The sequence below is a fragment of the Pyxicephalus adspersus genome, chromosome 2 (genome assembly GCF_032062135.1).
Source record: "Pyxicephalus adspersus chromosome 2, UCB_Pads_2.0, whole genome shotgun sequence".
NCBI classification, from domain to species: domain Eukaryota; kingdom Metazoa; phylum Chordata; class Amphibia; order Anura; family Pyxicephalidae; genus Pyxicephalus; species Pyxicephalus adspersus.
Genome location: NC_092859.1, coordinates 24,030,446 through 24,053,793, shown reverse-complemented (window position 1 = coordinate 24,053,793; position 23,348 = coordinate 24,030,446). Strand labels below are relative to the sequence as shown.

Here is a 23,348-nt window from a genome sequence, read left to right as displayed (position 1 = left end):
GAAAGGATGAGGGTCATCTCACCAACAATTCTGTTCATTTTTTTTTCCCAGGAGACAAAAGCCCAAAGAGAGCAGAACAACCTAGCCTCTAAGAGTCTGTCCGATTTTCCTAGATTTGGGGCATTTCAGTCTGAGGTAAGTCCTTGTGGTATATGTCAGCTGTAGAATGTCTGAGGTGAGCACTCTCAGAACTATGGATGTGAACGTAGTATTTGTCAGAGCCGTAGAGGTGAGTACTCATATGTTAGAACTGTAAATGTAAGTAGCTGCAGAGTTGAACTGCAGTTAGGAATGGAAAAGTAGATTTATGTTGTAAGAGTTCCCTCTGCTGTACAGTGCATTTGGTTAGCTTTTAAATGCCCATCTTTGGAATTCCCATGCATTCCAATTAGCCATTCCACACCAGAGCTTTTTTTTTTGATTGGCTGTAAAGAAAATATTAGTGTTGATGTTCGAATTCGGGTTGTCCCTATATTCGACCCGAATATGGCTGTTCGAATTCGGGTATACCTGAACCGAATTTTGCTGCATTCGACAGCAAAAATTCGGGAGGAAAAATCAGGGGAGCAGAGCTGTCAGCATAAAGCTCCGCTGATTGCTCTGCTCCCTGAGTTGCTGAGGAAAGGGAAATCCTGATCAGGCTTTCCCTTTCCTCAGGGAGCAGAGCAATCAGCGGAGCTTTATGCTGACAGCTCTGCTCCCCTGATCCTGGAGCCAATACGAGGGCAATAGAGGTTGAATGGAAATACTATCTCCATTCATACCTCTACTGCTCTGTCATTGGTCTATTTCTCAGCCAATCACAGAGCAGTAGAGGTATGAATGGACATAGTATCTCCATTCATTGCCCTCCTATTGCCTGCGGTTACAGCTAATTGAAGGCACCTGCTTTCAATTAACTGTGACCGCACAGTTCCCACGGTCCAGGAATCCCACAATGACATTATGATTCATAATGTCATTGTAGGATAACCTGTAAAAAAAAAAAAAAAAAAAAAAAAATTTAAAAAAAAAAAACCAAAAAAAAATAAATAATTTAAGAAAAAAAAAAAAAGTTAAATTACACAAACACACACACATTATTAAAATAATTTTAAATTAAAGCCTTGTCCTATTTTTTACTTATATTTTAACCCTTTCAGGGAATGAGTAAGGGGATTTATGTACCCCTGTACTCATTCCCCAGGGTGGGGCAGTGGAGATCTGGGAGTCTCCTTATTAAAGGGGGCTTCCAGATTCCAAAGACCTGCTAAAAATGTTTATAAAAGCCCCCTTTGTTTTCAATAGAAGCTTTCATAAAAGCTTAAAAACGCTTGAAAAAGCCTCCATTGAGTTCAATGGAAGCGTTTTCCCGTGTTTTTCCAGCGTTTTAATTTTTTAAATGTTGCAAGCAACGTTTAAGATAACACTTAAAAACGTGCCTGAAGGAAACGTCCTGGTGTAGATTAGCCCATGGGAATGCAGTCCGTGTAGGCTAAAGCTGCATACACACGTCCAAAAATTATCGTTAGAAACGACTTATGAACAACCGATTGGCCAAAAAAAAAGGGACCAAGGACACCAACGAACGAGGATTGTTGTTGGAAATAAACGACCGCCACGGTGGATCTGATTGGCCGACGATCTTTCACTATCGTGTACTGTCGTTCAGTTATCGTGCGTGTTTCTGCGGTACACTTTCTCCGTTACATGTCCCTCCCTGCATCGTTCAAACGATTGTATCTAGCGTGTGGACACTGTTGGTGGATTATATATGAACAATCATATTGTTACAGCCTGTACGGATTGTGCACAATATGATTGTATATTCGTGCATAATCGTTGATCGGTCGTAATCGTTCATTTTCTAACAATAATTATTGGAAGTGTGTACCTAGCTTTAGCCTAATATTGATTTGACAGGTGCACTTTGATATTCATGTGAAGCACTGGGGTATGGAATAGTGTTATGTATCTTTTTATAATGTATCTTTTTATGTATCTTTTATAATGTATCTCTTTACATCTGTTTGGAGGCTGTAGAAGCTCTACACAGTGCTGAAACAAACCCAAATTTTTCTCCCGTTGACTTTAATGGGATTCGAATTCGATGTTCGACCACCCGAATTTTTGTGCTTTATTCGGCCGAACAGCTGCCGAATCGAATAGTGAGCTATTCGACCAACACTAGAAAATATATTCTGCAGCTATTAGAAAAAGTTAAAACATCCCAAATGCCCACATTAAAGTGGCATTAAATCCATTGTGGCTCGCATTTCCACAGATAACAGATAAAACCCTTGGTATGTTTGACAGACCTAAAGGGAACAAAAATAAAAAAAAAGATGCTGATTGTTAGCATTTACAAGCACATTATTTCTTGTGGCCCTAATAAAAGCATTTCTATGTCCTGCAGGGGGTGGAACAGTCCCGAGTGCAGGAAGAAGAGGAAGAGCGGCAGCTGCTGCTGGTGATGCAAAGGAAAGAGCAGGAATTGATGCAGAAGGAGGAGAGAAAGCGAGCATTGGCGGACAAGGTCCGTTCTGTGGAAGGTGAGTGATCAGGTCCAGGTTCTGCTACAGTATATGTTTGCATTATTTAATTGCTGATTTCCTTGGATGCTGCAAGGTTCAGGCCCAGGTAGGGAAGCCTCTAACTCCTAAAACATTGTATTTTTGGTTCTAAAATAAATGTTCCCTCTTTTAATTTTGTGCAGAACGGGCAAGGAGAAGGAAACTGCGAGAGGAGCGAGCTTCTCTGTTATCTGAGGGTAAAGAATTACCACCAGAATTAACCCATTTGGAACCCAATTCCCCACTACATGATGACTACAGAGTCCCTGATTTGTGAGTGTCCTGTCATCTTTGTTTTCAGCCTATGATTGGTATTTTGTTTGATCCACAATAGAAAAAGTTGTGAGTTGATTGATTACAGCCCGAGTAAAGGAATTTGCTTCTTTTATCAGCAAGTGTCATATTGCTATGACCAAGGCTCTTGAAGCTTTAGAATATAGATCCATTCTGGGACCTTAACCATCATCCTAGCGCTGCCTCACTGTTAATGTGGCAGTCGGAATGGATTATGAAAGATGAGTTTGCCAGAAAACTTTCAAAATTGCTGGTACAATGGTGGACATTAAAATAAAGAGAATTGATACCTTTGAAATTTGTTTTACAAACTGCCCCCTTTAGTTATTGACAGGTACACTTAATGTTTGTTGCACAGTTCACTCACTTCCTCATTTTGCTGTTTTTCTTCTTTCAGGCTCAGCTTTGAACTGGATGACCATTATACAGCCATGTACAAAGGTAAGTTTTGCTTTCGGTTATGTTTCCAGGGCAGGAAGTAAAAGCAAATCTTCCCAATGCGAAGCAAGTTACATATATAAAAGGAGGTTCTGTCTATCCAGAAGTAGTTTTTTAGTGCAGAAAAGGTAGAAATTAAGGTGATATCTGAAAGGATCTGTCATGTACCATACATTGCTAGTCGATACAGGACAACCAGCTACACAGCACACATGAATGTCAAAAATCTCTAAAAGGGTACTTCAGAGCAATTTTCACATACGGTTATATACAAGGTGTTAATTTTAGGTTTACTGGCATGCGCTAAATATGTGTTGTGTTCTTGCATGATTCATTGTTTCAACTAGTTTGGGAAATTCTGATGTTTTGTTTCCTTGGACAGTTTTGGATGCAGTGAAGGCACATAAGGATTCCTGGCCTTTCCTGGAGCCGGTGGATGAGTCTTATGCTCCCAAATATTATGATATTATCACGGTAAGCCAATAGCTATGCTATGACCAGATTGTAAAAGTATGTGCAAGGTCACACAGAAACTAGGGGATGTGATGATTATTGAAAAATAGCTGTTAAAAAGACATAGTGGGTTTAAAAATCGGGTGTTTTGAATGCTTACCTCCTCGGTAAATTGTGGATGTTTTCTCTTCTAGGAGTGTCTGTTTGTGTCTACATAACTTTTTATCTATCTGCTGATGGAGAAATACATTTCAGTTTATATGCAAAAAAATACATTAATTTATAATCTTTGTAGGACATTCTTTGTAAAACTAATTGGTCTGAAACTTGATCTTCTAAAATAGACTGATTGGTTTTTCTTCTTGGTTGGGGTTCTGTTGTAATGTGCTTTGTAGTAATAAAATAACTCTCGTTTCCTTCTGTTTAATAATCCATGGCCTGATTTTAATATTACTCTTTGCAATTTTGACTCCGTGATCCTAAAGGTTTTCTCTCTTTTAGTGTCCGATGGACCTCTCCAAAGTGGAGCAAAGGTTATCCTCCGGGTACTATCTCACAAAAGACCAGTTTGTCAACGATATGAAAACCATATTTAGGAACTGCACGAAGTATAATGGCTTGGATAGCGGTAAGTCCTAAAATATCCTAAGAGTAAACAAAGTGTTATAGAGCTTGCACTCCTTTAAAATGGCACCTAAAAATTTCAGACACTTGCTAGGGCAGAGGTCCCCAACTAGTGGGCCGCATCCGTCTGACAGGTGGGCCATGGCTCTGGCCGGTGCCCCCACCCCCGGGGTCAGGAGAAGGACCTCTCTTTGGAGGGCTCACAGGCACAAGCTACAGACCACGTCTTCCAGAGTTGTGTCTCTCGAGAGTGGGCAGGTTCTGGCATCATGATGTCATTTTGGGGGGAAATTTCTTCCCTTTTGAGTGACACACGTCTCCCTGCGCATGCACGGTCGGGAGTCTGCATTTAGTGGTCCGCGACATGCAAAATGTTGGGGACCACTGCTCTAGGGAACAGAAAAGTGTCATACAATTGTTACATATCGGTGTACAAATATCATTCCATCCTCTCCACTGTGGCAGCCCCTGTTGGCTGAAGAGGATCCTGAGCCCTCGTGCAGCAGCACACTTTGCATGCCCATAGGTTTGTCCCTGATTTGTAACAAGCAGTGTAATGGTGTGAAAAAAATGCATCAGTTCTGTAAGCTTATCAGTAAGTAATTTTAACTGTGCTTGTTACATTTTTGTGGAGTGTGTGTGTAAGTGAACAGAGATAGAGAGAGATATATAATGGAGGGAATAATTGGAGTTGAATGGTGTTTTGTGAATATGAAAATGAAAATATTTTTCATATTGCAGAGTACACACAGATGGCTGAGAGCTTGGAGAGATGTTTTAAAAAGGCATTGCTTAAACACCTCCCGGATGATGAAGGTGACTCTGATGGTGATAACTGGATTCAAGTTGATAACAAGGAAAAGCCTTACAAAAGGCGAAGCCAGCCAAGACGCTCAAAGGCCGGTGATTGGAGAAACTCAAAGTTTGATAGCGGCCGAAAAAGGCAGAGCTCTGAGAGTAGCTTGGTGCATCAGTCCTCACCCAGTGAGGATGGTGAGGACCACCTGCTGCCACCCACCCATCTGCAAAAAACACATCAATACCCTAGCTCCCTGCAGTTAGGAGGAACGCCGAGGCCATCTTTCCACAACATGAACATGGTAAGTAGTGAAACACTTGGATTTTGGTATAATGTTCTAAAAATGTATCATTCTGTAAAAGTCTTTGTGAATAGAGCAGCCTGTTTAACCAAATTGTAACATGTGGCAAGCTTTAAAGCAAGTCTTCTATATGCAAACTGCCTGCATGTAAGTTCATGATGAGTTTTCCTTTTTTTCAGCCTGTTGCGGGGACTCCAGAAATGTTGAACAATAAAGGACCAGACTTAAGACCAACTCAGGAGTTGCACTATGCTTTGAGGCCTCAGTTTCCCATGAGGATACCTGGTCATGAAGATGGGCAACACCTTCCAGCCCCATATTCTACTAGCTATACATCACAGATAAGACCACCAATGCCAGATGGAAAAGCTCCTTCATCTGCCTCTTCATACCCCTTGTATAGACATGGACCTCCTATATGGAATGAAAATGGACAGCCTTCTGGATCTAGGTCACACCAGTTTCCCCAGTCAGTGGAGCCATGCTTTATAAGACCTCAAAGATCAAATTCAAATGGCCAGTTCTTGTTTACTGGTTCTGGAAATTCCATGATGGACAGTCCAGAAATGGTTGAAATGCAGAGACTAACTTCTTTTGTTTGTCCTCCTGAATCAAGCTATTCATCACAGCCGATACCACCATCTTACCCTCCTCAGCCTGCATCTACACCATATCCACCCCAGTCTGGGAATCCATCTTACCCAAACCAACCAGCATCCTCTCCCTATCCATCACAACATCCATCTACCCCATACTCAACTCAATCAACACCCCCACCACAACCATCCCAGGCACAGTCTACACCATACCCAACAAAACCAACACATTCGACATTCCCAGACCAATCTAAATCTTTAGCCTATCCAACTCCTCCACTATCTACCCCAAATTCAAACCACCCAGCAACTTCATTACACCCCCCTCCACCATCAACTGGTGCATATCCATCTCACCAACTACTAAGTACTTGTGCAAACGAGCCACCCCCTCGACCCTTCTCATACCAACCAGCACCTTCCCCCCAGCCATCTCACCCAGCATCTAACCCATGTCCAACACAAGCAGAACCTTCCCCAACCTTTTCAGAAGCAGAAGCCACATCCCAGCTATCCCAGCCAGTAACTTCTCCAAGCCCAACTCAACCGGCTTCCACACCTTGCCGAGACCAACAAATATCACCTCCACGCCCATTTGAGCCCACATCTGCACCATGCCTTCAGCTGCCAAAAAACGTTACCTGCCCAACCCAACTAGTACCTCCATCACAACCACCTCAACTACCATGTACTCCATACCCAAACCAACCAACACCTCCACCAGATCCACCCCAGCCTCATAATATGTCTAGCCCTACCCAACCATCATGTCCTCCCAACTCAAGCCAATTATCACCAGAGCCATCCCAGCCTCAGCCTACCCCCTGCCCATCACAGCAAATATCCACACCCGAGCAATCATCTATACCCTGCCCATCTCAACCAGCAACTCTAACTCAGCCAGCTCAGGCACAGCCGAACTCTTGCTCATCCCCACCATTACCTAACCTTCACACAAACACACCACCTCTTACTCCTTACCCATCTCAGGAAGAACTTACTCCTTACCAGCCAAATGAAAAAACAGGCCTAAATTGCAAATCAGAACAAAGCTCTGTACCTACAGACCAGGGCTTGAATGAAAAAGGTAAAGTACTAAACAAATACCACTTAATGTTTTTTCATATGTATATTTTTTATGTTTGCTATGTATGTATAGATTGTAGTTATATAAACACTGATACATTCTTCGCCACTGTTCATATTTGTCAGGCCTTTGTATTTCACATTGTAACTTTTTTTTTTTTTTGCTTTTCTGTGCCAAGTTAGGGAGATAAATGAGATTTACATACACTTGACAGGACTACTAAAATGTCTCCATATTTTTTCTTATACGTCTTAAACGGTTCCCCAAGCCATATAGCATTGTTGCATCTGACTAAACTGAAACTTATTTTGTTTTTCAGACTCTCCTCTGCCTTCACCATCATTGCCTCCTCCAACTCTGCAAACAGACACGCCACCCACACCAGATGTTCCACAAATTACAAATAAGGGGCATGTTACAGTTCTGTCCACCCAAGAGAACCCTCCACCTCCAAGCGACACATTGCCCAGTGCTCTAAAGTATGAGGAGAAGCATAATGCTTCTGGAATCTGCAGCAAAGTTGAAAATGATCAGATAGCTAAAGTCGGCTCTCACAATGGTTTTGGTGATGCATCTGTGCCACAAGAGCCAGCTGATAAACCTAAGCCAAATGAGTCATTGTTCAGTGCCACCAAAATAGCATCTCAGCCACCTGAGCGTCAGGACATTGCACCTCATCAGCCTTCAGTAAATACTTCTGGACCAAGACATCAGAATGACTTGACTCCCATCTATCCAGCTGGTGGTCACAAACCCGGGCCTGTTATGGGCCATAATTTTGGTTTTCAAAGGTCTCCAGGTAATCAAGCATCTCCGTTCTCGCCTAGATTTGGGAATGCACAACAGCAGCTTCACCAAGGATCATATCCTCGGTATCCACACCAAACTGAGGCATATCCGTTCCACCACCCGCAACATGCCCAGCAACCATACCCACATTACCAGAGACCTCCTTTTTACCCACAGGAATACCAAAACTGGCATCATTCTGCCCAGCAGGCTCTCCAGCACCCAAGGGGCTTTCCTCAACCGAACGGGTCAGTGGGAATGCAGGGCATGGGGGAAATGAGGAACCTTCTAATGTCTCCTCTGTTGGAGGGTGAGCCCAGAGCAGTGCCTGGTGACAGTTCAGAAGAGATGGAAGAAAAGAATAAGGGCTCTTTGGAAAGGCCAGAGAGCCCAAAACAGTTCCTGGACTTGGACAGTCACAAAAGACAAAGTGGGGGCTTTGCCTATGGTGTACCCAACAGTTGGGGCAACTCAAACTTCCCACTGCCTAATATGATGCCTCAAACTCATTACCCACCTCAGCACCACTACCAACCTCGTGGGTACCCCCAGCAGCCCTTGCATCCATCTCGCCACCCTGTGCATGGGCAAACCAATGGCCAGCCTCGGTTGGGTCCTAATTACCCGCACATAGAGAACAGGGGTCACTTCCATGCTGTAATGATGGAGCCGAGAGGGAGAATGCCTCATTTCCAGGATATGTACCAACAACAAGGGTAAGTAAAATTAAAGTTGGGGATGGTTTGAAGAACTCTTTGTTTAGTAGAAACAGAGGAAACTATTAAATTTATCAAAAAACAAAATGTTTTATATTTGAGCTTATCAACCCTTGCAGGAGGTAGTTGCATTAATTTTCTTTTTTTTAGATTAGGTACTTTTATTTGCATGTACAAACATTCTGGTTGACCCTGATACAATTTTAAAATTTTATCATTTTCTGTGTACTGAACTGAAATCACAAACAATATTTTAATCTTTCTTTTGTGAAATGCGAGTTACAAATGACTAGAATTGCTGTGACTTGGATTTAGAATTGACTGGTCATTTAGGTGTCAGGCACTTGTTAGGGGCTTCTGCCACACAAGACTGGCAACGGACAACAGAGTGACCCTGATCAGCACCATCTCCAACCAGGTTTTGCTGCATGTCCAGCAGTTGTATTTTAGCTTGCAGTGTATAGGATCCCCACCAGATGTCGCCCTTCAATGATATACCGGTATTATTCATTTGTGGAAAATGGTCAATTGCTAAAAATGTTTTTTGTAGATTTATTGGAAATCATGTGATGTCACTTTTTAATAGGATGACAGGTAAATGTTTTCCAATCATAGCTGAAAGCTGGTCATGAAGACCCACTTCTCGATACACATCCATTGTATTTTTTGTGTAAATAAATTCTAAAAAGCTCTCTAGTGCCTACTAAGGCTAGGATTTTTCCAAATGACTGTTGACATATAAGGTGTGTGTAAAGGCAATTTTTTTTCTTAAGACTCTTGGATAAAAGTGAAGAAGGGTTCAAGCCTCATGGTTTTTATTGCTATCTATGTTCACCCTGTGGAGGTACACCCCTCCTATTTATTATTGTAAAAATAATTGAAAAAGAAAGTGAAGGGAAATCCAAATATTTTAAACTGTCTTGAGAGCAATAGGTTACCTTAAATCTTCCAGTGGGGAATTCTTTTCACTTTGGAAGATTTTCCTTTATTTTCTGTCAATTTCTAGTACAGGAAGTAAAAAAAAATTCCCCATCTGGACACATACAGGAAATAATAAGCAAATAGGCTTTATTAACCCTTCCTTCTCTAATCCAAAATTGTTAACTTGTCATGCAATCCTAATGCTTTATAGAAAAACCTAGGTACTAGTTTCTGGTTCTGCTAGCACTCCCGATATAAAAAATTTAAAATAAACTTGTTCCATTCTTGACAATAACTGCTTCCTGAGTTGATGGTCAGGCCATTTCTACCGGTGTCCGTAAACATGAAAATGATCCATAAGTAATATTTCTATAAGATTATTTTCTTTAATGATATACATGGTTTTTCTTTGGTTTGCTGTTTTTAATAAATATCTTGCAATTTTTTTTTTATTTTTTGCTTCTGTACTAAAATATTAAAAGTTATACTGTAATACAGTTTTTCTGTATTGCAGTTAAATTCTGTATTTCCTACTGAGTAAGAAGAGCTGGAAGATATTTGTTTTTAAACAAACCTCAAGTGGCCTCCATGACTGCCAGTTAAAAATGATCATATGATTGGGGATCATGCTGGTTGCTTCTATATCATAGATAAACCTGGGAACTGTCAGTGACTGTGTAGTTGCACAGCTAGCAGCATATACCTGTTGTAGACTTTTTGTTCATCTTCTCAGTTATAGTTCCGCTCCAGAATCAACAGATAGTGGTTGGGAACACACAGGTAAGAAAGGTGTGAGAAGAACCCTCAACATGTCCCACTTTCTGCCTCCTGCTTGTATTGTGAATTATGTGTGTTATGTGCCATGTTTCAAATCAGTCACTTTATCTGTATTTTGGTCTTAATAGTTATCCTTTGTGAACTAATGTTTCTGTTCCTTCTCTGCACAGAATGCGTCTCCAGATGCAGCTCCCCCCATTCCACAAGGGAAGAGTTCTCCCACAGGGGGATACAATGCACAAACCGCCTGCAGTACCCCTGGACCAGGTGAGTGGTAGCATTTAATTTATTCATTTATATCTTTACCCATTCATCACCAGCATTGTAAAGCTTTACTGTCACTTTAATAAAAGTTATCAAACACTATTGGCCATCTAACTCGCTTCTTTGTGACAGGACACAGCATGGTACACTCTGGACAGATAGGCTTTTTTCTGGCTTAGGAGCTAAACTTTACTTAACTCGGCTGTCCTGTGCAACGATATTTATACTTTCACAAAGAATTGCTGCATGTTGGAGGAAGGGCATTATTAGAATTGAAAAGCAAAGAATTGACCAGTGATGTCCAGGTTTTATATGCTTGCCCAAAATTCATCTGGCAAAAGCTGGAGTACTTATCCTCCCTGCTTTCTGTAGTTTCCTTACACAATGTAAAAATGCACAGTTAGGTTATCTGCTTTCCACCTAAAATTGTGGTTGACCTCATTTTTGTACCCCCCACTTGTATGGCAATAGTTTCATGTTCTCTCTGCAGCATTGTGGAATATGTCAGATGTATATTAATGAATAAAATTAATATGCTATTATGAGAGGACATTAAAAGGTACGGAGAATGATGTCTGAGCATGGCTCAGTGTTCTCTGTATTGCACAACAAAATATATCGGAGCTACATAAATGTATGAGAATAATAGTGTATGAAAATGATGAGGACATATAAAGTAAAAGTTGTAATCTCTAGGGGATGCAGACATGTAAATGATTCAGTGTTCTCTGTACAGTGCTACAGAATATGTTAGTTCCACAACTAAAGTAAAAAAAAAAATGGTAACGTCATGTTTTGCTGCCTTTGTCTATGTTCTTTTTGCTTTTTTCCATAATATTACTTATTACTTTTTTTCCCAACAAAAACACATTATCTTTGAATTTCTTCTTCCTACAGACCTAGTGGAACAGACTTGACCTTTATTCAGCCTATAAAAAATGTTGAAGCCCACCAGATCAAGTTTTCATTGCCCATTCTGGACCTGTGTGCCTTCTGGGATTTCCTACCAATGTGGCCTAATCTTGTGAAACTACTGTAGCCCCTCTTCCCCCATGTGAAGTGACTTGAAGTGATTTCATACACCCATCCGTTCTGTGGTTGGGTTACACTGAATTGCTCCGTGGGGGCCGGCTTATAGACAGCTATTCTCAGGAAGTGAGGAGCATGGTTTACTGCCTCCTCTGTTTACAAGCTACGTCTTGCTGCCTTCATCCAATAATTGTACTGGAGTTATTTTGTTTTTTGTTTTTTTGTTTTTTATTTTCTTTCTGGGATAATCTTTTGTTTTTGCAAGGAAGAACATTATTGTTTACCCCTTTTTCATGCATCATTGTAGGAGAACAAAATAGACTTTACCCAGAGAATAGATGGATTCAGGTGGTTTAGAAGCAGATAAACTGAAAACAAGTTGCCTTTTTCTCTTTCATGGGTTCAGTTGACCAAAATAAGTTTGTATGCTTAACTAATTGTTATGACATTGGTAAGTTATCCTTTGATTTACTGCATCAAATGATCAATTATATTATTATTATACTTGTGTGGCCTTCATAAGAAAGGCAGTCATTAAGCTACAGAGATAATTAACAGAGCGGAGGAAATCCCAAAGCAAAAATCATATATATTATGTTTCTTACCGGTGCTCGGATGTGGTGGCTACATTTGTTTTCTTTTTTGGACTTCTTTACTTTTTTTTTCCAACTGTTAATTCTGTAAATAGAACACTTGTCCTTGAGTGGCTATGCTTTTTTCACCACTGTATGTATGGGGAAAGCCATGGTTATTGCTCAGGCTGGACTTTAAACATATCTGCAGAATAGATATCAACTGTCTGTTCAGCTCACTGTAACAAGGACACTTTATTTCTGACAATATCATTAGAAAAGCAAACCGAAAACTGATTCTGCCACTACATTTAGGACTGATCAGCTGAAATATAATATATTTTTGTTCTATGGTTTGGATATGCCTGAAAATAAAATGGTTCTTTTTAAGTTGTCTGCAGAAAACAAGGTATTATAGTGGCGTCTCTGCCTCTCCTTCATACTAGTAAAGCCTCCTTCATCAGTCATTTCAGCAATCCATGTTTCAAGGAGTATTAGGTGCATGTTTCCCCCGCTATGTCCTGGTTCCTTCCTCTGACCCTTACATCACAACAAGTCTCAGCACTTACAGGGGGTCAGAGGATGAAACCATAGTTTGGCATTTTCATGTATTTGCATATGCTTGCAGCAAATTGTTTAAAACGATTTAGTTATATTTTTTTGCTGTGAAACTAATGAATGGCATGGTACCCTCTCTCTGAGGATCTGATTTCTGAAGTTACGTAGAGACTGCAGCAATACTGAAATGGTGGAAAAAGAGAAAGTATACCAAGACCTGTCCGAGAAAGTATACCAAGACCTCTTTCAGCAACTTTTTTCCCCCCCTTTTAAAAACCTGTTCAGGTTGCTTATGCAGAAAGAGAAGACAGCGGAGAAAGTCTTGACCTAGCAGTAGGGAAAATGTCCCAACGTCAGACTGCTCTGTAAATATGTCGAAGGACGATTGCACATAGACAAAACAAGGTGATGGCATTTACATTCCAGTCTCCAAAGAACACATATTTACTTCACCTTTTCTTTCAGTGGAGTCACATATTTTTTATTTGCATTGTTTGACCTAAAATAATAGTTTTCCTCCCTATTAAGATTAAATTAAATATTGGAAATATAACTGCAATCATTCCTCAATTAATATAATGAATATAACAGTGTTTACCTGCAGTACCCAATAATGTCTCTTTCATGCACCCATCCTATAGTGCCCAAAATCTCTCATTGGAACCCAAATGTTTCCTCATTCCAAGTCTTTGTCTTTTTAAGGCCTGATGGACTCACCAGGCCTCCCAGAAATGTGAATTATATTTATTTTGCTCGGTGTTTTGATTTTTTTTTTTTTAACCTTTTGTATATATTGATATTTGTTTCTTTTTATTTTTTTTGTCCACACAACCTCCAGTTACCTCAGTGGCTATGTTCTGTTACATTGTATTATGTTGTCTTTTTTTTTAAGATTTTGTTTGAATATTTTGTTTTATACCGTGAAAAAAAGAATGTAATTGAAATTAGATTTTTCACTGTGAAGAGATTTTCTCTGTATAAAATGATGTCTTAGAATAAACACATTAGTTGACTTTGCTGAAATTGTCTGCTGTTTACTTCTTTGTACCCATGGTCATTTCTTTTTTGGTTTAGAATGTTTGAGTTTGTTAAAACTTGCAAGTCTGCCCATTCTCTAGAGACTAGAAAAGTAACTTATTCAGTTATGGGAGACTGGTGCGCTCATTGAGAATGCAGCCTATCCAAACACAGGGTTCTCCCCAGGCCCTTTTAGCTGGGTGCACCACCCGGCACTTTTCAGTACCCACCCGGCTGTTTTTGGGTGGTTACTAAAGAGTTTGGTCACAATACAGGGGCTGCCACCCACCTACAATTTCTTCCCACCCAGCTTAAAAACATTCTGGGTTAGGGACTGCTGACATCACTGAAATTGTACCCTAATAATTTATTATAGAAAAATTACACTGCTAATAATGCAGCCTGTCCACTCACTAAGACCTGAGACAGCTGAGTATAAAGTTCACTATAGAGGAGTACATCTTATTTGTTAGCTGAAGACTGATTCCTTTTCTGAAAATGCACGCTAATACTTCACTAAAGATTGCAGCCTGTCCATCCACCAGAGATCAGTGGGATCACTTTAAATGTAGCCCATCCATTCACCATAGACCTGTGCAAATAGAGAATAGAGTTCACTATAGAGGTACATGAAGAGTGTCTTATGCACTCACTGAAGCTGCTGACATCATTAGGAAAGCAGCTTATCAAATCACCAAAAACCGATGACATCAGTTTAAATGTAAACTGGACATTCACCAGAGTCCAGTGACATCACTAAGAATGTAGCCTAGCCATACTCAAGAGACTCCTGACATCATTAACTATGCATCTTATCGACTGTAAATGTTTTCTCAGTTTTTAATTTTTTTTGCAGTATGTTTTAAATGTACATTTTATAATATTAAATGTGGAGGTATATAAATTATATAGAAAAGTGAATCCCCCTCCACTGTTAGCAGCTTTTCTGTTATTTTCTAAGAGTCTATGATTGCAACATTTACCTGAAAGCAGTTTCTGCCTGTACATCCATACTGTATGATATTTTGAGAGGTGTTTGTTTTTTTTTTTTTCTTATACAAATCCATTAAGGTTGCTGAAAAAAAATCCATTCAGCTCAATCCCTGTTCTTTGGGATGTACACTTACTGGTTAGAAAACCTTATGATTGCCTAAAATCCGGTAATATATTGAGTGTTCCATAATAAAGAAAGTTATTAGAACAGTTTGGGGCAGCCTAACAATCAACCACTGTTAAGATAACATATACTTTGGTTGGAAAGTAAATTACAGAGCACAATATACAGAGTAATGCAGACAGGAATATATAATGTAGTTCACGGTTTACAGAGTACAGCAACCAGGACTGTATAACTTACAACACTGAATACTCAGTTAGGGCTTCATAATGCAACTTACCTGAAGTAGAAAATATTATGTAACATACACAGTTTACATACTGAAGCAGTGAGGACCATGAAATGTACAGCAGAACTTGGAGTATAGCGGTTAGGATAAGATATTGTACATCACAGCTTATGGTGTGTAGCAGCCCGTGCTACATAATGCATTGGACAGAATAGAGTACAGCAGTAAGTAGAAAGTAATGCACGGTTTATGAAGTGAAACGGTCAGGGGTATTTATTATACAGCACAGCATATTAAGTGCTGCAGTTAGGGAAATGCACTATGCAAAGTAGTCAGTGGTGCCTACTCATTTTTATTGGTAGTCTATGATTCTTCCCATAAAAAATAGGGTGTCTACCCAAGGGTTGAAAGACATGCTGTCTCCCAGTTTTATCTTGGCTGAGTGACATCCATTCCAAAGCACATAGCACACATTGCTCCACTAGGTACTACCTGCTAGACCGGCGACATATGCTTCTGGTGCCCTGGTCTATCCAGGCATATGATGTTTATAAATCAGTATTTGGTTTATTTTTTTTTTCACAACTTGAACATTGTCCTTTGTCTGTTAGTTCCAGTCTATGGGTTATTACGTTTTACTCAGAAATGTAATACTATTGTTTAGCAGAAGTTCTGATTTCACTTGTCCAATTTATGGGCATCCTTCGATCCATATGGTTAGGCCTGTCTGTCCTGAACTGCAGCTGTTTGGGGACAAAGTAATTTGGCAGGTTAGACTGCTTTCCTTTGTAGGACTTGAAATAGGTCAATGGACAGCAGACTGTCCCTCACCTTGTCCTAAAAGTTAAGCTCCTTCAACAAGCCTGACTCTCGTGCATGCATGTCCAGCCATCCAGTAATATGCATGGTGAGCTTAGGACTTCCCAGTTGCATGTGTAATAATGTATGTACAGCACTGCATAATATGTTGGTGCTATATAAATACTGTTAATAAGTGGCAATCCAGAATTGGGTGGCAGGTGCGAGCATTTTTTTTTTTTTATATCTTTAACTAGTCTCCTCTTGCCCTGAACCAGCAGGAAGCCAGCCAGGTGCAAGCACTGGCTAGGTCCCACATTATAATAGTAACTAGTAAGATATGTTCTCAATTTAAATTGTAGCATCCTCTTTGAAAGGAAATATTAACGTAAATCTTTAGGGTAATAAAGGATTACAAACCCTGTCATTTTGATTGATGGCTATCTGTGTGCCTTTTCCTTCACTTCCTTGGAGACACAACTGAAAGTAGGAAAAGAATCTTATTTTAGTTATTAGTTTGGTATCCCCACTGGAAGATTTATCTTCACCTTGTGTTCTGGTGGCCGCTATAAAATTTTAGATTTCCCATTTTTTGACAGTCACCCAATGAGAAAAAGAGAGGGTGTGAATCTCACCCTTCCAAGAAACACAGACACACGCAAAAAAAATGTCAGGGGTTCCATACCTTCCACACTTTGTGCATACCTTGCCGTTCTGGCTCTTGTTACGCTCTAAGCTTTCTCACGTGTATTTGTGGAAGGGAATTAATGCGTTGTGACTTGTATACACACAGCAACAGGCAGCAAAGGCTCTAGGATACTGTATACAACACAATGCATTTCTTTCCTCTGCTGATGATTAACTGACTGGTTTATTAAAGTTTCAAAAACATCAACTTTGCTGTGGATCAAGAAGAGAAAAACTTTCAGAACTTTTTGTTTCCATTCTTCATATAGAGAGTTCTGCTCTGCAGATCCCTGAAAAGTGAGCAAGATCCGTGTACAGTAATCAGGGCAATTGTGGGATAATCTGTAAACCTGTTTTAGGTCAACGACACACTCTGAAGGCAGCATTGTATGCTATAAATCTCTCCTCTCCTCCCCTTTTTTCCTGGCCCTCCCAGAGGCCAAACTGGAGATTTGCTAAAAAAAGGATCCTGAGAGTTTTAAAAAAGGAGCCGAAAGGAGAAGCTGGAAGACTTTTTTGGGTGACAAATCCAGGTGGTCAGATTGAACACAGAACAGGAGCTGCGTTCTAGCTTTCCAGGTAAAGATCATATTCTGCTATGCAAATATTTCCAACCTGTAGAAGGTTTTGGGTTACATTTATTTTTTTCCTATGATAGATCTACGGACAAGTCAGAAGAAGAGTCACCACACAGAAACAATTCTACATCTAGTGAGGTAGGTTGTCTCTTCTTTTTATACTTCTGTTTTTAATTTTCCTTCGCTTAATATAGTATTTTTACTGCAATACAGTCAAATTCTCCTTATTGGGAAATGCAATGTGATGTTTGCACCAGAACCAGATCAAGATAAAACTTTGAAGTCTGTTGGATTAATGGAAACTTTTACTTGCTTTTTATTTCTGACATTTTGGCTTTGTGCTAAAGATGAATAACAATTCTTGATTACTTCTGCACAGGCTTTTTAAGTGTTTGCCCTGTACAAGTTTGGTTTGGTAACTAAGGGGAACTGTAGATACATGGAATGCTCATCTGTATAGACAAAAAGTACAATTAAACTTTTACAGCTGGAAGGAAAAATTAACTTCAAGCCTTTACGGACATAAGAGGACTTAACAGCTGATGATTTTGCTGATATAACCTATGTTGTCGGTAGGTACTGGAGATGGTTAGATTTTAAAGCACATAATTTCAGACAGGTCCACAAACATGCAGCGTTGGTTTGCCTCATTCTGCAGGCTTATAATAATAGGGTAGAAGGAGCATTGGCTATTAGACACTTACAGTAAAATAATAATTATTTTGTGAGAACAAATGTTCCTTTTTTTGTGCAAAATCATTTGTACCTATTGCAAAATACCATGTGCCAGCTTGGGTGTTAGACTGACTATAACCGCCTATGCACAGGTATTAATATTCAGGTTGCTCCGGCCAATCTGAAAATAACTGAAAGCCTTGTGGGTCAGTGATCACTGCCTCCTGTACAGGTATTGAACTGATCCTTATCAGCAATATACAGTCTGTGGAAGTGTGAAAATGAAAGTGAGGCCTGTATAGCCATGTGCCAGCCCTCATCATGCTCTGCGGAAGGGAAATACATTCCGCAGATGTTCACACATAGAGGAACTAGGCCTATAGGAAGAGATAATTAGAATTCTTTTACACAGGCATTATTTTGGAATGTGTGTGCCACAAGGGGTCAATTTAATGCAAAAAAAACAACAAAGAATGCAGTTTGTACACATTGTATCAATTTTCACAATCCCACCTGTTAGTGCTTGAATTCCTAGACCTTTGTCAGTAACAAGAACTTTCTTGTCCACCTAATGCACATATATACACAGATGTACAGATATACAAGGTATTGCTATGTTTAGTTTAATTGTCCCCTTTGAATGTGACATTGTATGCCCTATGCACCTGCCTATACTGCAGACATTTGTAGGCAAGAGTTTCCCCCTTACTGTTATCCACCAGCCTTATGTTCACAGCCTAAGAAATGGTGTATAGAGACTGCAAAAGATATTTAATAATGTCATAATGAATACAGATTTGAATTAATCTTTGTTTTATTTCTGCCTGAGGTTCAAGTACTTTGCCACTAATGACTCCTGATCCAATATACGGTATTTCCTATCTATCTGGCATCTCCAGTGCTTTTCATCTTTGTCTCTATCTTTCATAAAAGTTTTTCCCCTTACCCTGTACAGCAGCACAAATTGCTCCTGCAGAGTTGGGACAAGGGGGAAACCCAAGATTGACCTGGCAGATTTATAGATACAATGAGAAGCTCCAACTGAATTAGGTTGCTCATTGGCTAAAACTTTTGCCTAGGGTCTCATATTCAAATCTTGGCTAGGACACCAGTTCCATGGAGTTTGTGTGTCCTCCCACACTAAGATCCCCGGGTTTCAATCTTGGGTTTGTGTGGCTTTACTCTAGCCACTCCAGTTTCCTCCTGCATCCCAAAAATATGCAAGTAGGTTAATTCCCATAAAAAATTTGGCCTTCGACTGTGAGAGACAGTGAAAAAGTATTGTTGAATATAATCCGTCATCCCTGATTGCATCAATATCGATTGTGTTGGGTACAACTGTCCTCTGACCAGGTCACCAGGACAAAGGTCCCACCACTGCAATTCATGTCACAAGACAAAACTTTGCTGGCTCAATGTGCAAAATCTCCGGGGTAAGAGGTAATGACGTATGTGAGGTCCAGTCCTGTCCTCTCATCCCCTGCAGATAAGAGTGTTTGCTGTGCTCACATGCCTGCCAGTCACTTGGTCACTGAGTTCCCGTGACAGTACAGGAATGGCCAGAAATACTGTGTACCGGGGAAAACCTTTGATATCTTTAGGCAGTTGTCCCAATGAGGACTTTCATAAATATGAATGGTTGTCATAGGGAATATGGAGGAAAAGTGTAAACTGACAAAGGGTCAGTGGCAGACCTAGCCAACAGTAAGCCCTTATGTAGATCTGACTCCGTCCCCCACTTGAAGTAGTTTGTGACCCTTGGATGATGAAGGTCAGGGGCCCTCGGCCTGCTGCACACTTTGCACCTCGCCATGCCTGCCCCTGCAAAAATCTAACCTTTCTAAAGGTCTAGTACACATAAGCAGGTCAGTTTTGCACTATATCACGAGTTGCTGGTTCTATAGCTAGGGAAAAGGTTCAATTAACTCACAATTTTTCCCCAGATGTTACAGAAATAAGCACCTCTGACCTCTAGAGTGATTTGTCACCACCTAGGGGGTCACAGACAACCAGAGACACTGGCAAGGTGTCTACAGTAACTGAGGCACCAAATACAATTAATACAGGTGGCCCAGGCAATACAGAATCAGGAGAAGCAGAGACACCATAAGAGGAAATAGAATCATAGATGGGGAACAACTATATCCCCTCTCATCCCTTTAATTGACAATGATAAAAAAAGGAATTTATATAATACAAGCAATAACTGCATACAGTCACCACAATACAACATTTTTCACTATAGCATTGTGTAGGGCCCATAGACATGAGATTTTTGTTGCAGTATGTAGATTTGGTACGCAAATGTATTTCCTCAACTTCTTTTAAGTAAATATTTAAACTGGGAGTAAGTATGTTGTGCCTTTACCATTTTCTTTTACCTTACTGTGCCCTTGGGTGAGACGCCTCACCCATGGCCACCCATTAAAAAAATGAATGGAGGTGGAAGTGAGTGGTTTAGTACTGCTGGCTGCTGTTGATTCTTGGGAACCAGTGAACTAACTCAGGTGGCCGAGCCACTGGCAAAGTTCCAGCAGTCAGCACCTTTATGGGAATGCCTGTCCGCATCTCCAGTCTGAATAGCCTTAGTGATGATCTGATTAATGTTGTCATTATAAAATGGTTTTGTTTCTTTTTGTATTCTTCATAAATTCTTTGTCTTGCTTTAATCCTTTAGCTGAGCAGCTGAGACAAACAACTACATCCAACTCCGTCCTATAAAGCAGCAGCAACATGCCTGAGAAGATCAGGTCAGTCACACTACTGTACTGCACTTTGGAATATGGTAGCACCAAATATTTAAATTAACTAACTTGCTTTTCTTTTACCAGTAATGATATATAATTACCAATGGAATTGGGAATATTCACATTACAGGTTTTAAATACATCAAACTGCCAACAGCATAGCTGTGATACTCCAGTCCACAGTTAAGGGCCACATACAAATCAGGATTCATTTTGTATTCTTTGCAAACTACCCCCTACTATATTTATTGCCGTCTGTTAGAGCAATACTAAAAATATGCATGCCAATTTGCTAGCAAGCCCTCACCCTAGGAAAAAGATTGCATTAAAAATTTGCATATGAATTTTTCATTGGGAATGTCCAGTGGCAGTTGCTACCAAATCACATGATACCGTACAAATCCAGGTGGCAGTTAATCAGAGATTGCAAGACCTGTTCTAAGTGGCAGTAGTTTTTGTTAACCTGACCACATCCAATGAATAGTTGAAAAGAGATCATGTACCAAGATCCAAGTTGGCAGTTAATGACAGATAACCTGTTGCACATCAAAAATGTGGCAAATCACATGGCCTGCTTGGGTAACAGTGCATGATTACTTATAGGAGTGGAGGTTACTGAACGATCAAATAGTTCCAGGTGGCAGGTGATGCAAGATCACACAAAACATTCCAGATAGAGGATCATGTGAACTGTCACAGATGACATTTTAAAAAGGTGACCCCCAGTTGTGGGTTACATTTAAAAGGAGATCACATGACTAGTCCTAGTTTGAAGTTGGTTGGATATTGCCTAACCAGTACCAGGTGAAAAATGATCGTACATCACATGACCAACTTCAAGAATCAGTTGATAAGAGATCACATGTCAAGTGGTAGTTGATGAATAATAACATGGCCAATTCCATGCGGCTGTAGTAAAGATAACACATAAAATATTTCTGTATTTCAGCTTACCAGCAAAACTGATAAATGGAGGCATCGCTGGTCTGGTAGGAGTCACCTGCGTCTTCCCGATAGATCTAGCTAAAACCCGACTACAGAACCAACAAGGGCAAGGCATCTATCGTGGGATGTAAGTAGAAGTTGAAGACATATTGATGCTTGAATTTTGTTTCATTGTGAATTCATCAAATTGTGTATGTTTATCAGCAGTCTCTGTACATCCCTTTGTAAATATCCAATGTAGTAAAAGAGACCTGCTTGTGCAAATTTTAAGTACCGGACTGTCAGGTCATGCAACTTGATTTTTCACAAGTGGGTCAGTAATCATAGCCAATGTGGTTACTTGGGTCAGGTTTTCTTTAACAGAGAAGGACTGCATGTTGTTCCAACTAGACATAGAAACCCTGGTTTGATGTTACCCCGTGACACGAGCAGAGGGGGAAAGTGACTGATTCCATAAAACACTATTTGTATCATCACCACCTGCTTATCTGAAGGGCTATTGCACTATACACGTTGAGAAGAAAGGGATCAGCAGAAGAGAGAGGAGCCATTGCTCTGTAGAGCAAACATAATAGGAAGTGGATATATCAGCCAGTCCTGTTGCAATAGTTGCAATTTATTTTCAGCAAAACCTTACACATTGTCAATCTAAGAAGGTCATCTGGGGCTATCAGCTGATTGTATGCAGTGATATCTTCCCACATTCCTTTCTCTTACCTGTGCATACTGATTATTGTCTGCATGAGTAAACCTGGCAGTTCCAGACATGTGGCATCTTGCATTTCCCGTTTGTAGATGAGCATGCATTGTATGTTCTGTTAGCTCTTAAAGTGTCTAATTTACAGCAAAGAACCAGTCCCTGTTCTCCCACTGCAGCACTTAACATTCAAAGTATCTGTCTACAAGGTGTTCCATGTCCAGGCATGTTGAAGGGTCTTAAAAGTGGGTGAAAGGGGTCCAACATCCCAAATCCAGTCAGATAATTTATACGAATGATGAATATACAGCTCATTGGAAAAGTTTAGTGAAAACTTGTTCACTTTTATGGACCATTGGTAACCTTCTTCTGAAAATGCTGGATGCCTGATGTTGCCTAGGCTCCTTGTGAAATAAAGTTATCAGTCGGCTGCAGGTAGGATTGAGCATTTCTCCTGTCCCTCTTCCTCAGTGATCAGATTTCAACATAGTGAGAAACTGCAGCAGGGACTAATATATGTTAAGCCTTGGTGACCTGCAGAGGCATCATGAGTTATATGATTATGGCATCTTTGAGTGAGCATCTCAGTCTAGAAGGCAGAAGGTGACCCTGAAAAATGCCTGGACCAAAAGTAGAAGAAATCATTGTCAGAGGGAGTACGTTGATCTTTGTGAGAGGTATTAAGTGTTACCCTGACACATTACTGAGCATGCTGCAATTAACATAAAACGATATATCTGATGACAGGTCTACTTCAAGGTCTCCTTAAATGTCACAACTGCTTCCTTCGTAAGCAGAAAGAAATCACGTTTACCGGCCAGCTGTAAATCTGTTCTTTATTGTACAGCATGTTACAATAGGCAACAATGAGTAACCCATATCCAGGCTTCACTTATTTCAAGCAGTTCGAAAGTGAAGTGCTCCATGGTTCTGTGGGTTACCGCACCTTTTGCATATTGCTTTTTCTGCTACTCCACACTCTCAGCCACTTCCAATCAGTCACCTGGGAGGACTGCTGATGTCCTTTAAGTAGAATTTTGTAGCTGATGTCTTCCTGTGATGATTCTCACCACTTCTAGCATGAAGCA

The 23,348-nt window shown here is 40.3% G+C and overlaps 2 protein-coding genes across 3 annotated transcripts in view; both read left to right on the top strand.

Annotated features, from left to right (window-relative positions):
• CECR2 (CECR2 histone acetyl-lysine reader) overlaps nt 1–13,801 on the top strand; it is a 35,857-nt gene extending 22,056 nt beyond the window's left edge. The window contains exons 8-18 of the mRNA XM_072400015.1: nt 52–135; nt 2,396–2,531; nt 2,696–2,825; nt 3,244–3,287; nt 3,667–3,758; nt 4,239–4,365; nt 5,103–5,461; nt 5,641–7,144; nt 7,464–8,649; nt 10,518–10,614; nt 11,509–13,801. Of these exons, the coding sequence (XP_072256116.1) occupies nt 52–135; nt 2,396–2,531; nt 2,696–2,825; nt 3,244–3,287; nt 3,667–3,758; nt 4,239–4,365; nt 5,103–5,461; nt 5,641–7,144; nt 7,464–8,649; nt 10,518–10,614; nt 11,509–11,514 (3,765 nt within the window). The 3' untranslated portion in view covers nt 11,515–13,801. The remainder of the gene's footprint in view (nt 1–51; nt 136–2,395; nt 2,532–2,695; nt 2,826–3,243; nt 3,288–3,666; nt 3,759–4,238; nt 4,366–5,102; nt 5,462–5,640; nt 7,145–7,463; nt 8,650–10,517; nt 10,615–11,508) is intronic.
• A 3,237-nt stretch (nt 13,802–17,038) lies between these two features.
• The window catches only part of SLC25A18 (solute carrier family 25 member 18), a 13,727-nt gene continuing 7,417 nt past the window's right edge, over nt 17,039–23,348 (top strand). Inside the window, exons 1-4 of one of the 2 annotated variants that reach the window (XM_072400011.1) lie at nt 17,039–17,197; nt 17,277–17,334; nt 20,549–20,621; nt 21,568–21,690. In XM_072400011.1, the coding sequence (XP_072256112.1) occupies nt 20,605–20,621; nt 21,568–21,690 (140 nt within the window). In that variant the 5' untranslated portion in view covers nt 17,039–17,197; nt 17,277–17,334; nt 20,549–20,604. Of the gene's footprint in view, nt 17,198–17,276; nt 17,335–20,548; nt 20,622–21,563; nt 21,691–23,348 lie in introns of those variants that run through there. The other variant, XM_072400013.1, reaches the window with a different exon arrangement.